This window comes from Protopterus annectens, chromosome 1.part0, assembly GCF_019279795.1.
Source record: "Protopterus annectens isolate FY-2018-M chromosome 1.part0, PAN1.0, whole genome shotgun sequence".
Classification (NCBI taxonomy): domain Eukaryota; kingdom Metazoa; phylum Chordata; order Ceratodontiformes; family Protopteridae; genus Protopterus; species Protopterus annectens.
In genome coordinates, this window is record NC_056725.1 from 662,881,553 (window position 1) to 662,895,734 (window position 14,182).

Here is a 14,182-nt window from a genome sequence, read left to right on the forward strand (position 1 = left end):
TGACACTCCATATCAAAATGCACATTTGTGTCATGCTATTGTGTATAAGGCTAGTATTTCAGTCTAGATATGTATATCATCCACCATTGAGATCCTAGGATTGTCTTTCTCCTGATTCAGCCTTGAGATGTTTAGTGGACAGAAATCTCTAGTAGAAGGACCTCATCTCAGATCTGATAATCTTGCTGATCCATTAAGAGAATGACAGTTCATAGCATTTAGCACTTAGAATCACTGATGTACACAAGTATCCTGCCAAGACCCCAATCCTGAAGGGAGCATAAAAAGCAGCCTATGTTTGCAAGCAGGATGCATGCAGTTGTAAAACAATTTCTTGCATGCGGCCTGTATTCATCTAGCCCATTTTTAATGGAAGTTTAGATGCTGTTTGGCTTGCTAATTAGGGGCGTGCTTTTAGCTGAGAAAATCCCAGGTAAAATTCAGTTGATCGTTCTCTTTCTACCATTTTACCACCTTATTACTACCCCTAGTAAAGCCATAAGGAAGATGGGGACAGGGAGAAAAGCAGATCATGCATCACAACAGGACACAATGCCATACAGTTAGAGCCATCTAATTAAACAGAGTAAGTGAAAGCTGATCTTTACATACTGGGAAAGAATTCAGAAAGATAGTAAACTGAAATTTCAGGTGTATATTTTAATTTTTTTTCTTAACTCTCTACTGTTCATTATAATAACAGAAGAAAACATATGTCGTGAAGGAGATGGACCTGGAATATGTACCTATTTATGTACACACAGGATGCAGTAAATCAACAAAATAATATATTTAAGTACTCTTGACTACTTTAAATGCTATTTTCTATTTTACTGTTTTTTTTTCAGAAAAAGTTCAAAAAGAAATAGATCATGTAATTGGCCATAACCGATGCCCTTCTATGAATGATAGAGTAAACATGCCATATACAGATGCAGTGCTACATGAGATCCAGCGTTTCACTGATGTGGTTCCCTTGTCCCTCTCTCACTGTGTACTGCAAAACACCAAATTCAGGGGCTACACCATTCCAAAGGTAACTATTTATTTCATATTTGAAAATGTCGACTGTTTATCAAAGAATGTAATTACTCAGAACTCTACTTGTAGCTGTTTAAGTGATGCAGCATTCATTTTTTTGTTTTTCTTTTTGCTTCCATGTCTACAGATCACCAAGTCTCCTACAATGTGTCTTATGCCCACTCATTTTCCTGTACTGGGTATCCATGTCTCAGTTCTTGGCCATTTTGATGCCATGCAGTTCTTTTCTTGCATGATGGCATTTGGCCAACTGTAACTTCTGCTTCCTTTCTTCAGGATGGATGAGTTGGTACCAGCCTCCCTTTCCAGTTGTCTCTCACCCAGCTTGTTTGGCTAAATGAACTCTGGTCATCTGATTGACAGTTAGGGCTTTATACAGGTATACCACAGACCCAGCCATGCTTATTTTTATAGCTTTGGGAAATGTAAGTTCAGTTATGCAGTTATGAGTTCCTAAAGACAGCCTGCCTGAGAAGATTAGATAATAAGATGTCAGCCTGCTGCAGGTTCTGTTAACAGTCAACATGTTCTGTGCTGGGACCTCTCCTGCTTGGAATCTACCTTACTAAAGTAAAAGCCAATACTAAAGGCTCTGTCTGACTAAGTTTGCAGATGACTGCAAGCTAGGAACAATGATTGAAAACACAAATGACTCAGTCAAACTTCTGGAAGGTTTGTCACAAAAAGTAACTGTTGCCAAAATCATGGACTGAAACTAAATGCCAAAAACTGCATTATTGTAGCCTTTGAGAAGCCATCTACTGAAAGGAACTATGACATTGATGATACACCCCTAAGAGTTTACCCAATTTTTCTGGATTTGGGAACCTATGTGGACAGTGACCTAAGTTTTGACTAACTTGCTTCCATTTTTAAAAGAAAGCTCCTCTGTATTGCACAGCTTATAACCAATGGGGTTGTGTCAAGATCTAGGAATGTCATTGTCCACCTTTACTCAGCCTTCATTAGGCCAAACATTGAATATAATGCCCCTTTGGCATGTATCTGTCCAAACACATGCAATAACTGGAATGCCCACAGAGGTACCTTACTAAAAGGATCCAAGGCTTAAACAACATGTCCTACATGGACCAACCCAAAGCCCTATCACTTTACTTGATATTCTACAAAATGCTAAGAGGTGACCAGTGTTTGCCATGCAAGGCATTCTCTGACCCATTACTGATGGATTTATTGCACATCACCAAGTCCAGTGGTATCAACAATACTCTGTCTAGGAATCTAAACCACTTCTGCAACATCAACAGAACAGTTTGGGGGGGAACAGCTATATCTGACACAGGGTACCCCTGCTCTGGAACAGACCTCCTATTCACATAAAGCAAAGTTCATCCCTGTCCATATTCAAATGCAACTTAGATCTATGGATGTGAAACAGAAAATGTCTTCTGTTTTGTACATTATGATTTATTTTCTTTACTCTGTGCATTACTTATATTCTGCTTTAAATTTCATATTCTAACTAGGAAAGAGACCATAGCTGTGTCTCTTGTGACTCACACAGGAATTACATTTGTCCTCACCCTCCCACAATAGTGCTGTTGTGTTTTTAAACTCAACAATCTTTCTAGTTGCCCGATCCTTATGTTAATTTGACCACATATCTCCTTCCCTCTCCTCTCTTACTGGCTATTGTGAGTAAGCACAAAATTATCATTTTGTGAAATCACTTCCCTTCAACTACTTAAATTTATTGGCCATCCCACTGTATTTCATAGACCCAGAATACAACATGCCTACCTCCTTCCAATCTATTTTGCTCTTTAAAAATTAGTGGCTCTCTACTTAAATAGCAAAAGCTTAATTGACCCCATCTTTCATAACTAACTGCTTAGTGCACACTGCAGCTCCCAGGATATTGCCATTTTTCTATCTTACCTTTAAAATATACAACACCTACTCCAAGACCACCAATTTTTGGAAAGCTCACATTCTGCCTCTTAGTAGTCATCTTGCAATTAGTGCTTTTGTTTTGCTCCTGATGAGAGAAGGAATATAGAAACATTTCTTCCTGGAGACTGCTGATCACCAGAATGCCTAATAACTGCTTCATAGGTGCCAGCTTGAAATTTGTGTTCATATTTTGCTCCTGATGAGACAAGGAGCAGAGTACATTGATTCCTGACTGTTTCTGGATGGACAGTGAGTGTCTGGGTTTGACCTTCCTGATTGGTCTGGCTGCTACTCAAGACATCTCCCAGGAAAAAGCTACAACAAGGCTACAGATCCTTGTATCATCTGGGACAAGATTGTGGATCACTAAACAGCCTGTGGCCTCCTTCTCATCTTGGGATTGATGCTATTGTTTTCCTTCTGGTGAGAGAAGAAGCAAAGGCGGATTGTATCCCAGCAGTGTGAAGCTGTGGTGAGACAATCACTAGTACTAGCCAGGTAGTAACCATTGAGGTGACTCCCCTCTTTTCATCATTCTTGACAAACTAATTCTTTCTTTTCAGTAAGTACTGCTTGATTTGCCTCTAACTTCAGAATATTGCCTAAATGCTTTATCCATAAATCATTAGTGTCTACTTATTAGTTTACCCTGACACACACCTTGAGTTGACATTTTTCCTGTAAATGCACCACTGAAATTTCACCATACCTAGTTACACACACAGAACAACTAGTTTGCAGTGACGAGCAATGCTTCCAGAGCTGCAAATCAGATACTCCTGACATTACTTTATAGTCTCACTCCAACTGTCTAAGCAATAAAAAGAGGGTCTGTTGCCAATGGTATGAATTTTCCCACCATCTTTGTTACCATCTTAGTGGATATGGGCATCCTAAGGCAATGTAGAAATTGCCTCATGTTTACTGATAACCAGTTAATTCTCAAACAAACTGATATGATATGGTATGTAAAAGATGTATTTACATAATGTCACTGGAGGCAACGTTGTCACATAAAAGCACTCCTAATGTCAATAAGGTTGTCAGTAGTACACACCCTGCACCCATCACACACAATTCATAGCAGGCATATAGATCCACACATGCTGAGACACTTAAATGTAACATTTATAAACTCCAAAGATCTCTTAGATGAAATGCACATAAGAAATAGCCGCAGCAGCCCTGAATGCACTGTTTCAAAACAACACCGAAATAAACACTTACAGCCACATCTCATGAAGCCTCTATTTTAAAGCCCTTAAGGCAAGCCACCACACAATCCAACATTTTGGTCATTGGAAACTCCATTGTGAGATACACTGATGTCCTTCTCACCAGGCTGAGTAAGGAGAAAGTGACAGTCGGCAGCTTATCAGGGGCCAGGATCCACCACATTATGCACGCTCAGGTCATTGGACTACAAGTACCAGTGTGACTCAGTCATAGTCAATGTGGTTATAAATGACCTGAGATATACCTCCCTAGACTATATGAAGAGAGACATCATGGAGCTGTCAGAATATGTGTCCTAGACTGGTATGAGCCTAACATCGAGCAACATTTTACCTTCTCCAAGGGTGATGCCACAATAAGAACAAAAGATGACTGACTTTAATAATTGGCTTAGTTCCTGGTGTCATTCTAAGGGGGTGAAATATTTGTCTTTATGGAAGAAGATGGTCAACAGACTGTGTTTCTTTGGCAGGGATGGTCTGCACCTCTCCCCTCTAGGCTTTCAGATATTAGCTAAAATATTGTCCTCCCCCATAGTGCCTTTTTTAGGCAATGCCAGACTGAAAGTACTTCTGACATAGCAATTCAAAACCAAGAAAACCTAAAGGTGTCACTACTCAGTGATAGGAGTCTAACCAAAAAACTCCACTCCCTAGAAGTTCTCTTCACCCTACAGAATGATGACATATGTACGGTCACTGAGAAATGGTTTAAAGCTGCTGAAAGCACACCAACAGTGCATGGTTATAATGCCATCCACACATTTAGACCAGCTACTACAAAGACAGGGACTAAAGGTGGAGATGTCTTGATATAAATAAAAATAAATATACTTCAAAGCTGGTGAAACAAGACAATGCACTCGAGCTTCTCCATGTTCAAATCACCATAGGCAAAATCCACAGCCACTTCCTTGCAAGCCATAAGTCCTCCTGTATAACCCAGAAAATCCATACCATGTATTTAAACTTATTGGAGACACTTACCATTCATCCCAATGCCACATTCATGGTCATCTTTAATTACCCCACTATTAACTGGGAATCATGTACAAAACCAAATATACAGAGATTCCTGGATTTTGTAAACACAAACTGCCTGGACCCGATAGTCAATACACCAATCAGAGGTGAAGCTATACTGGATCTGGTCCTTACTAATATGGGAGAGTGCTGCACACCCCCTAGTGTAATGTCTTCTCTTCTAAGGTCAGACCAAAAAATGGTCCTTTGAAGTAAAAATAAAACCTGGAACCCCAGCTAACACTGGAATATTCAGGAGCTACTCTAAGCTTCCTACTATTAAGTGATAACCTGGCAAAATCTCAAGCCCCAGTAAACCCCAAGAACACTATTGCCTATGTAGAACTGTTCACAGAAACCCTATAAAAGCATGTTAATAGTTGCACAGGGGCAGCTGTACCCACTAGGAAGAAGTAAAGAACTAACTCAAAAAAACAAGCCACCCTGGCGGAATCACAGTATCAATAGGCTGTGTAACAGGAGGAAGAAAATCATGACAAAAATTAAGAGGTGTAGCACCCAGCAGGATAAAAGCACGGTCAACAAACTAAACAAACAGCTCAGAGGAAAAATAAAGTATACCAAAGCCAAATTTCAGGTCAAGGACAGCAACAAGGCATTTTTTAGCTATGGCCACAACGTCAAAGGCAATACAGAATTGTGTGCACAGCTCATTGTTAATGTAGCCACCTATACTGAGCCAGAAAATATAGCAAACCTACTGGCTGACAAATTTTGCTCCAACTTTCTCCCTTTCTCCACCTCAAACTTCCCTCAAGAAATACAATCTAATATAACACCCCCTGCTATCACTATGCAACAGTCCCTTAATACTCTCTCTAAGGCCAGGAACACTGCATCAACAAGGACAGACAATATCCCAAGATACCTACTAAACAGCATGAAACATGACCTATCAGGCCCTCTGGAATTGCTGTTTAACTGCAGCCTTCAAACAGGCTTCATGCCTCATGAATGGAGAACAGCAACAATCATCCCTCTGCACAAATCTGGGCCATCTACAGACCCTGGAAACTGCAGACCCATAAGTCTCACTAGTCTCACTCATATGCAAAGCCATAATAAAAATGATCATGGAAATTATCAATAATGACATAGAAAACCTCCATACACTGGACTCAACCTAATTTGTTTTTTCAAGGGCAGGTCATTCATACTCAGCCTGGTTGACTTCTTTGGGTCACCAAAATGATGGCTGAGGACAAAATGGTTCACACTGCCTACCTTAACCTGGCCAAGACATTTTAGACAATACCTCACTTGGGCATTGCTGACAAACTCAAAATGTTAGATACAAACCTCTATGTCACCCAGTTGATAGCTAGCTGGCTCACAGACAGGACCCAGGAAGTTAGAATTGGGGAGTCCAGCTCTACAAAGAGGCCAGTCACAGGCAGAGCTCCCCAGTGATCAGTCCTGGGACTACTACTTTTTGGCAATTACTTCCCTAAAGTCAAGGCCAATGTCAATGGCCTCTGGCTGACTAAATTTGCAGATGATTGCATATTAGGAGCTGTCACTGAATGCCCCATCAACACAAATGTTCTCCAGGAAGGTGTGACACAGACAACCAAATGATGTCAGATCAATGGACTAAAACTAAATGCCAAGAAATGCATAGTAGTATCCTTTGTGAAGTCATCCACCCTTGGTAGCTATCATATTGACAATACACCCCTAAGAGTTGACCCAGTAGTCAGGGACTTGGGGATATACATCAACAGTAATCTAGCCTTTGACCATCAAGTGTATACAGCAGTGAGGAAATTACTCTATGTTGTGCAACTTCTAAACAGAAATATGGTATCTAGGTCCAAGGAAGTCACTGTTCCACTGTATTCGCATTTATCAGACCTATCACTGAGTACAATGCCCCCTTTGGTCCGTACCTATCCAGGCATCTCCAACAATTGGAATGTCTACAGAGGTTCCTCACTAAAAGAATACAAGCCATAAGTAAAATATCCTATGCAGAATGCCTCAAGGCCCTTTCCCTGTATACTGTCTCCTACAAGCTGTTGAGGGCAGATGTTTGCCTGGCATACAAGGCATTGTCAGACCACACTCTGCTGGACCTCCTATATATCTGCAAAACAAGCAGCACCAGAATTCCCCATTCTAAAGACTTAAACTTTGTCTGTGATATAAACATCCATTGAATCGGCCACACAGTAGAGGCAGTTACGCACATCTGCCTGTGCCACATCTACAACACTAAGTATGACCTTGGAGGCTCTAGAGGAATGTGTCTGTGCCTCCATGATCACCCAAAACATACATCGAGTGGCACATAATGATACAACAGAATCAGGTGGAGGATGGACAGCAGGCCTTCTGTGAGCACCCCTAACAACCCTCATGTGTGGTATCTTGCCCACACTTTTGCTACAGCCAGAGTTAACCAGGACTGAGCCACAGCAACCACATTATCCCGATTAAGTGTGTCACGCTCCACCTGTATAATATCTGAGGACTCAGTAAAATAGGTATGTGTTAGTCTAGTGACTGTGTCTGAGGGAAATACAGGGGGTGGCTGAATGCCAACTTCAGTGCCAGATTCAACCTCTGCACATCAGACTATTCCTCAGTTTGGACACCATCATCAGTGTCGACTGATACTCTAACAGCAGGTGTTAAGAGTCCTAGATGTCCACTGTCAGGATCACCTGTGATAATCAGCAACAAACACAGGAACACAATTAATACTACACTAAATATTTAAAACAATTTATATGATAACTAACATTGGTCACACTATCACAGATGGTACTGCAATACACAAATACAGATACATGCATATATCTGATAATTGATGATCAATAATCAAAGAAAAATGATGACTTCACACTTGGTAGGGAGGATGGTCCTGGAAGAAATTAATCAAAGTAAGGACACAAATTAAACATCACAATTGCAATAACACAGGGGGACGTTGAACACTCAGTTTTGCCTATATATCCGTTAAGAACAGTTTTAACTGACAACTTGGTTGACATGTCCATGAACAACCCATGTGTAATGAACAAGTATGACATTGTCTATTAATTTATCAAAACGTTCATAAATAACGCAAGAAGTATTCCTTAATTTTTTTCTGCATTTTACTATACAAGCAAATCTTACAATTTGCCATATGTAAGCTTACCAGAAGGCTCCACCTGGCACATACTTGTCCTCACAGACACATCATAACTGACATCAGTCACATGTTGGTATGCAGTTTTCACTGAGCTCTCTGTATCTCTGACAGTGGGCAGAAAGTCTTAATTTGGTGTCTGTGGTGGCTCAGTAGCAGGACCACCAGCTGCAGCCAGCTATTAACAGGCAACTACAGCTGCTCTCCTACAGGTTGATGAAATAATTTCAGTGGCCTTATGACACAACTGGTCATTAGTCCTGGTGTGACTCCATACTGCATTGACATCATTGACTAGTTGGATCCAAATCTGCATGCTGGCAACCATATCCCCACATCCTGTCTCAAGCAGAAAAGCACCATAGTGCCTGAACGCCTGCACTATTGCATCATTTTCAGAGTCACTGAAAGGGGGTTTCCATGGATTTGTATGCCTGGGTGCCATAATTCTATGTGACATAAAAGAGAGAAGAATGTAACACATAAATATCACATAAGTGAATTCCTGCTTATATACACATATTTTTCATCATTAAGCACTGCAGGTGCACATTTCAATTAATAAAAGTGAAGGCTATGTGTTTGTACCAGTTTACATCCAATTGGTCACATGGTCAAAGGTCAATTTGGCAGAATTCCGAACCTAATTGTCGAATCTCATTCACGTGAATGCGCAGAATGTCATGCTCAACATCGAATTTCCCCGATCACACACCCACCGCAACAAGCGCTACCATGGGTTGAGGGGGGGGTATAGTGGCCTGGCTGGCATTCAGTATTCTCAGGTTCGACGTCCATAGCTTCAACATTCCACGGTCCTGGCGTTCTGCAGTTGGCATTTTCATGTTCGACCATCAGCCGTATGCGCAAATGCATGTACACCATTTGTACCACATCACAGTCACACACAAACCAATGTTTGGTCCAAAACAAGGACTGTAATTTTAGTAATGTATTGTTTCCCCTGAAATAACAGGATGACAATCATTTTCAAGAGAAAACCTCTTCAAGTACAACTTTTGTTGAAGCAACACAAAATTGTTAGTTGACTCTCATCCCCAAAACAACAAGCAAATGAAAGTTTGTACATGGAATACCACATAATTGAATTGTTATAGATGCTTTCAACACAATTCTTATAATGTGTACATATTTACAAAGTCAATTTTATGTGATTGCCAGTCACCTCTCACTGTGCCTACCACTCCTCTAGAGGTGTCTGTGGGCCGTCTTAGAAGAATAACACCCTGTGCCACTGACATAGTGCATTAGATTTCCCTGAAATAACATAGATTGTAAGATAACAATTTTAACAATAACACGTGATGAAAGTTAATAACCAGTCCATCCGAGAAATGTAAATACTTCCCAAAAAAGCCTATGCCAACAGTGAACTATAAGAAGTGCATAAAGATAAAAGTTCCATTTTCTACTGCATATATATAATTGGCTTTGTAACATGTTACAAAATCTAGATTGTACTTGAAAAATGCAATCCTACCTTAACAAGATTAGAAGCCTTCTCTGCAGATAAATGAAAAGGAATAGTGATATTGTTTTCTTCAAATACACAAGTCTCCTCAGCTTCAAGTTCCCTAGCTATATTCAGGCCTCTAAGCATGGTGAATATGCAAATGAGGTGTGAACTCAGAATTGCTGAATACCAGACTTTTTACTTTATGTAGCAGTTGTAAATATAGTGTAGGCACTACCGCATTGTTAGTTGCCATGTAACTGTGAATGATTAGTGGGAGAGAGAAGGAAGATAAAACAGCAATTCAGATCACCATGCCTAAATTGGGTGTGTCACCCAGGATGCACTTACAAAATGTAGAAGTAACTTTAGCAAGTATTTAAATGGAAGTAAACAGCATACATTCATCATTTTGTTCACTAATAGCCTTTGCTGAAAAGTGTTTTCACTGTCATGTATTTTGTCATACATTTAAGGACAATGCTACAAAATGTATTTATTTATTTCTTTGTTGGCATTTGATTACTGGGAACAGGCTTGCCAGACGTCCCTATTTGGGCAGGACTGTCCCGAGATCAGCAGCCTGATCCCGAGTCCCGCCCTGCCGGTTTAAATCCCGGCCAGCCTCCGCTTTGTTTGTTTTTTTTGTGATTGTCCCGTATACCTGGTATACGGGCCAATCAAAAATTGCTAAAACGGAGTTTAGGTTCGCATTAACGAGAAGCTCCGTGTTTAGCGATTTTTGATTGGCCCATATGCCGGTATACAGGCCAATCAAAAATCGCTAAACACGGAGCTTCTGGTGTTTAATGCGAAACTGCAATGCACTAAACACGAGAAGCTCCGTGTTTAGTGCAGAGTTACTGAGTGAGCTCAGTTCTTTAATGTGGAACTGTGTTCCGCATTAAAGCCATTTTTTTTTTTTTTTTTTTTTGCTCTTCAGTCTCCGGGTCTCCGAAGACCTTTTTTTTTTTTTTTTTTTTTTTTTTTTTTTTGTCCCTACCTGGCAACCCTGACTGGGAAAGTCTGACTGGGCAGAAGCCCATTTTCAGTGGACTCCCAGGAAGAAAAGCTCCACATGATTACAAAACATTTTAAGAACAATAATTTTACTATTATCAAAAATAAAACAAAAACGTCTGAATAATTATAACAAATTAAACATAATATAAAAATTGGTTAAGAATTGATATAAGGTATATGGCAATTATTTAATATTTAGAGAAACTGTAGACAGTTTGTAGAGAAGTTAAAGGTAAGTTAGTTTAATACAAATAGGAATTGCAATATGAAGTAAGGTAAGAACAGGCTTAGGATATATTTAGAGAAAGTCAGAGAAAATAATTAGATAGCAGTAAGAAAGTAAGTGATGAAGGGAGAGTAATGAGGTATAAGGAATGAAAAGGTACTTGTTCACATTTAGGGATATAGGTTATCCTGGTTTTGAGCAACAACAGAGCCAGATTTTAGCTTAAAAGTCTTTCAGAGGGGTTTTGAAAGATGGGGGGGGGGGTATAGACCTGACGGATACAGGTAAGAAGTTCTAGGCCTTAGCAACCTTGTATGAGTATAGACAATGCTCAGCAGATTTGGTAGGTTTATATGCACTATAAACTGCATGCCTGAGTGTACAGTACCGACAGACAGGAGAAGAATGAACACAATAAAAACATAAGAGAGAGCTGCATTTGTGCAAATGTAGATATAACTGGTTGGGTGATCACTCATTGCACTAAATACATAAGCCACATGTACAAACAAATGAGAGTGTACAAGTATATATGTCTTGTTAATGCTGTGGAGGAAAATGGAATTGGTTGTATGTACATGATTTGCTTTCCTGCTGCTAAGTTGTTCTGTGGAAAAGAGAGATAAGACAATCCTAGTGCATTTTGTTGGTTCATTAGTATGAACGTTTAAATCCAGAGTTGTGTAAAAATCTGTAACATATGATCTGATATTGTTAATCCTCATTCATTCCTTACGCAAGGGTATTGGTTCCAAGCTCGGAACCGAGCCGGACATTTTCCAAGCTCACGTCAACTTCAAACTCTCGAGCTAAACTCTTACCCACAATCCCCCCTCTCCCTGTTACCCCAGATTTTGTTTGCCGTGTTGCCATTCGGTCGTGTCAAGCTACTTCTCTTGAGCTAAGTACAGTCAATTGTTGTTTAATAACTTAACAGATTACTTTTCTGTAAGAAAAGTTCATATTTTATTGTCTCTTACCCTATCAAATCTAGCGTTTATAATTTCTTCAGGTTTTTCTGCTTCTTTCTTTACCACTTTTACTGCGAGGTATTCTCCCTTTACCATCGTTGGTAATCCTTTTCTCTCATACATTCGGGTACTCTCTTGTACCATTGCTGGCACCTTTTCTATTAATTAATTTGCTGTCATGGCAGATAAGAAAAGTAGTCCGGGGTTTAAGTGGTGTTCTGATTGTGGACACAAACTGCCTTCATCTGATGCACACTCTTTGTGTGTTTATTGTTTGGGAGCTTCCTATTTGTCTGTTGACCCACCCTGTACTATTTGTGAGAACTTTTCTAATAGAACCTTGCTGGAAAGGAAAAATAAGCTGTTATTGAAGGGACTTCTAAAATCTCCCTTTTCACAGGCTATTTCTCGGTCGGAGGCCTCAAACCCTCCTAGAGCCCATAAGAAAACCTTGGATGTTCCTACTAAGGCTAAATCTTTGCCTTCGTCCCCGGCTGGGGACTCCCACCAACCAAAACCTAAAAAGGCTAAAGTTTTGGCTCTGGAGCTCACTCGGTCAGTCCCAGTGCTTTTGGTGCCTAGACCTTCTGCACTGAGGCCTTCGGCTCCATTATTGATTTCAGCTCTGTCTTCTCCTGCAGCCTTCTATATATCGGCACGAGGGGCTCCTCGGTTCAGACCATTACCACTGTATTGGCACCGACCATTCAGTTGGCGTAGACTTTGATCGTGTCGGCTCTGAGATCTTCCTTGGAACCGACGCCTTTATTGTTAACTCCAGTTTTGTCAGTTCCAGCTTTGGCACCGACAACCACTTTGGCACCGATCCCTGTGTTGGTGCAAACCATGACCTCGGCACCGATGACTTCTTCAGTGCAGACAACAGTAGTCCAGTCTCTCTCTGCACCATTGTCCTTGGTGCAGTCAGATGAGATGGGCACCGAGTCTGCCTCTTCTGTGGACAGGCCTGTTTCTCCCTCAGTCTCCGTGAGGTCCACTAGAAGCCTTTCTGAACATGATGTGTTGTGTCTTATGGACCAGGTACTATTATCCAGAGGTATCCCACCCCTCAGGAACTATCCTTCCTTGGGAGGTGATCACCCATCTCCAAAGACCCCTTCTTATTCTCATCCTTCATTGCCTTTGAAGTCCATGGATGTAGCACAGTCTTCCCCTTCTGCGGTTCCCTTTATGGCTCTCACTAAGGAACCACAGTTGCCTTCATGGCAGGAAAGTTTTGCTACGACCCAGGATGTCAGTTGTGACATGCATAGTTTGCTGCTCCACAGCCATCCAGGGACTCTGGGTCGGCAGGCTGAGGCACTTAGGGGAGGGGTGACCCTTGTCCTAGACATGCACTCTTCTTTGGGTGGGCCAGCCTTCCAACTAATGGAGAAGGCTTTTGCTGCTGCTGGCAATACCGGACTCTCTATACCTCCGCCCTCCTCTGGTACACTGGTTCCACAAGTTGCACCTAGCGGACACCGGGTGCAAGGGCTGCAGGACATATTCACTCAGGAATCCCCTTTTCCGCTGTCTTCTCCAGCTTCTCCCACTGAGGAGGTCCACCAGAAAAGTTCATGTAAGAGGAAGCACATGGACTCCACAGAGGAGTCCCTCACCGAAGACACAGATTTCGATGAGGGAGAAGGATCCCCTCGGTCACCCTCTGAGGTATCCTTTGGTAATATCTTCGAAATCCTGAAACAGAGAGGTGACTGGCAGTCCTCTAATCTGACCTCTGAGGAATCTGTGTTCCTGCAGGCCTTTTATGCCCGGCCCCCTACCTCCTGGGTTACTCCACCTGCCAATGAACTTGTCCGGCTCATCGTGCAGCATGCTTGGAAGGCTCCTGATACCATTGAAGCCATTCCCCAGAGGCCAGATAAGATCTTGTCCCCTCCTGCTTCAGATCCCTATTGGTCCAAAGGTCTTCCTGTGGATGCTTTGGTGGTGGCAGCCGCAACAAAAAAGGATCTGGCAGAAGAAGAAAGCCAGACTGTCCATCCACCTAACAAAGAGTCTTGGGCCGTGGACAGGATAGGGAAGTGCACCTTTGCTTCAGCGACCTTTGCTATCAGGTCCCTGAATTATATGGCACATTTTACCAGGTTTCAA

The 14,182-nt window shown here is 41.4% G+C and overlaps 1 protein-coding gene across 1 annotated transcript in view; it reads left to right on the forward strand.

Annotated features, from left to right (window-relative positions):
- Positions 1-14,182, forward strand: part of LOC122793465 (cytochrome P450 2C15-like) — a 792,888-nt gene that overhangs the window by 639,722 nt on the left and 138,984 nt on the right. Inside the window, exon 7 of the mRNA XM_044061543.1 lies at positions 849-1,036. Coding sequence (XP_043917478.1) covers positions 849-1,036 — 188 coding nt within the window. The remainder of the gene's footprint in view (positions 1-848; positions 1,037-14,182) is intronic.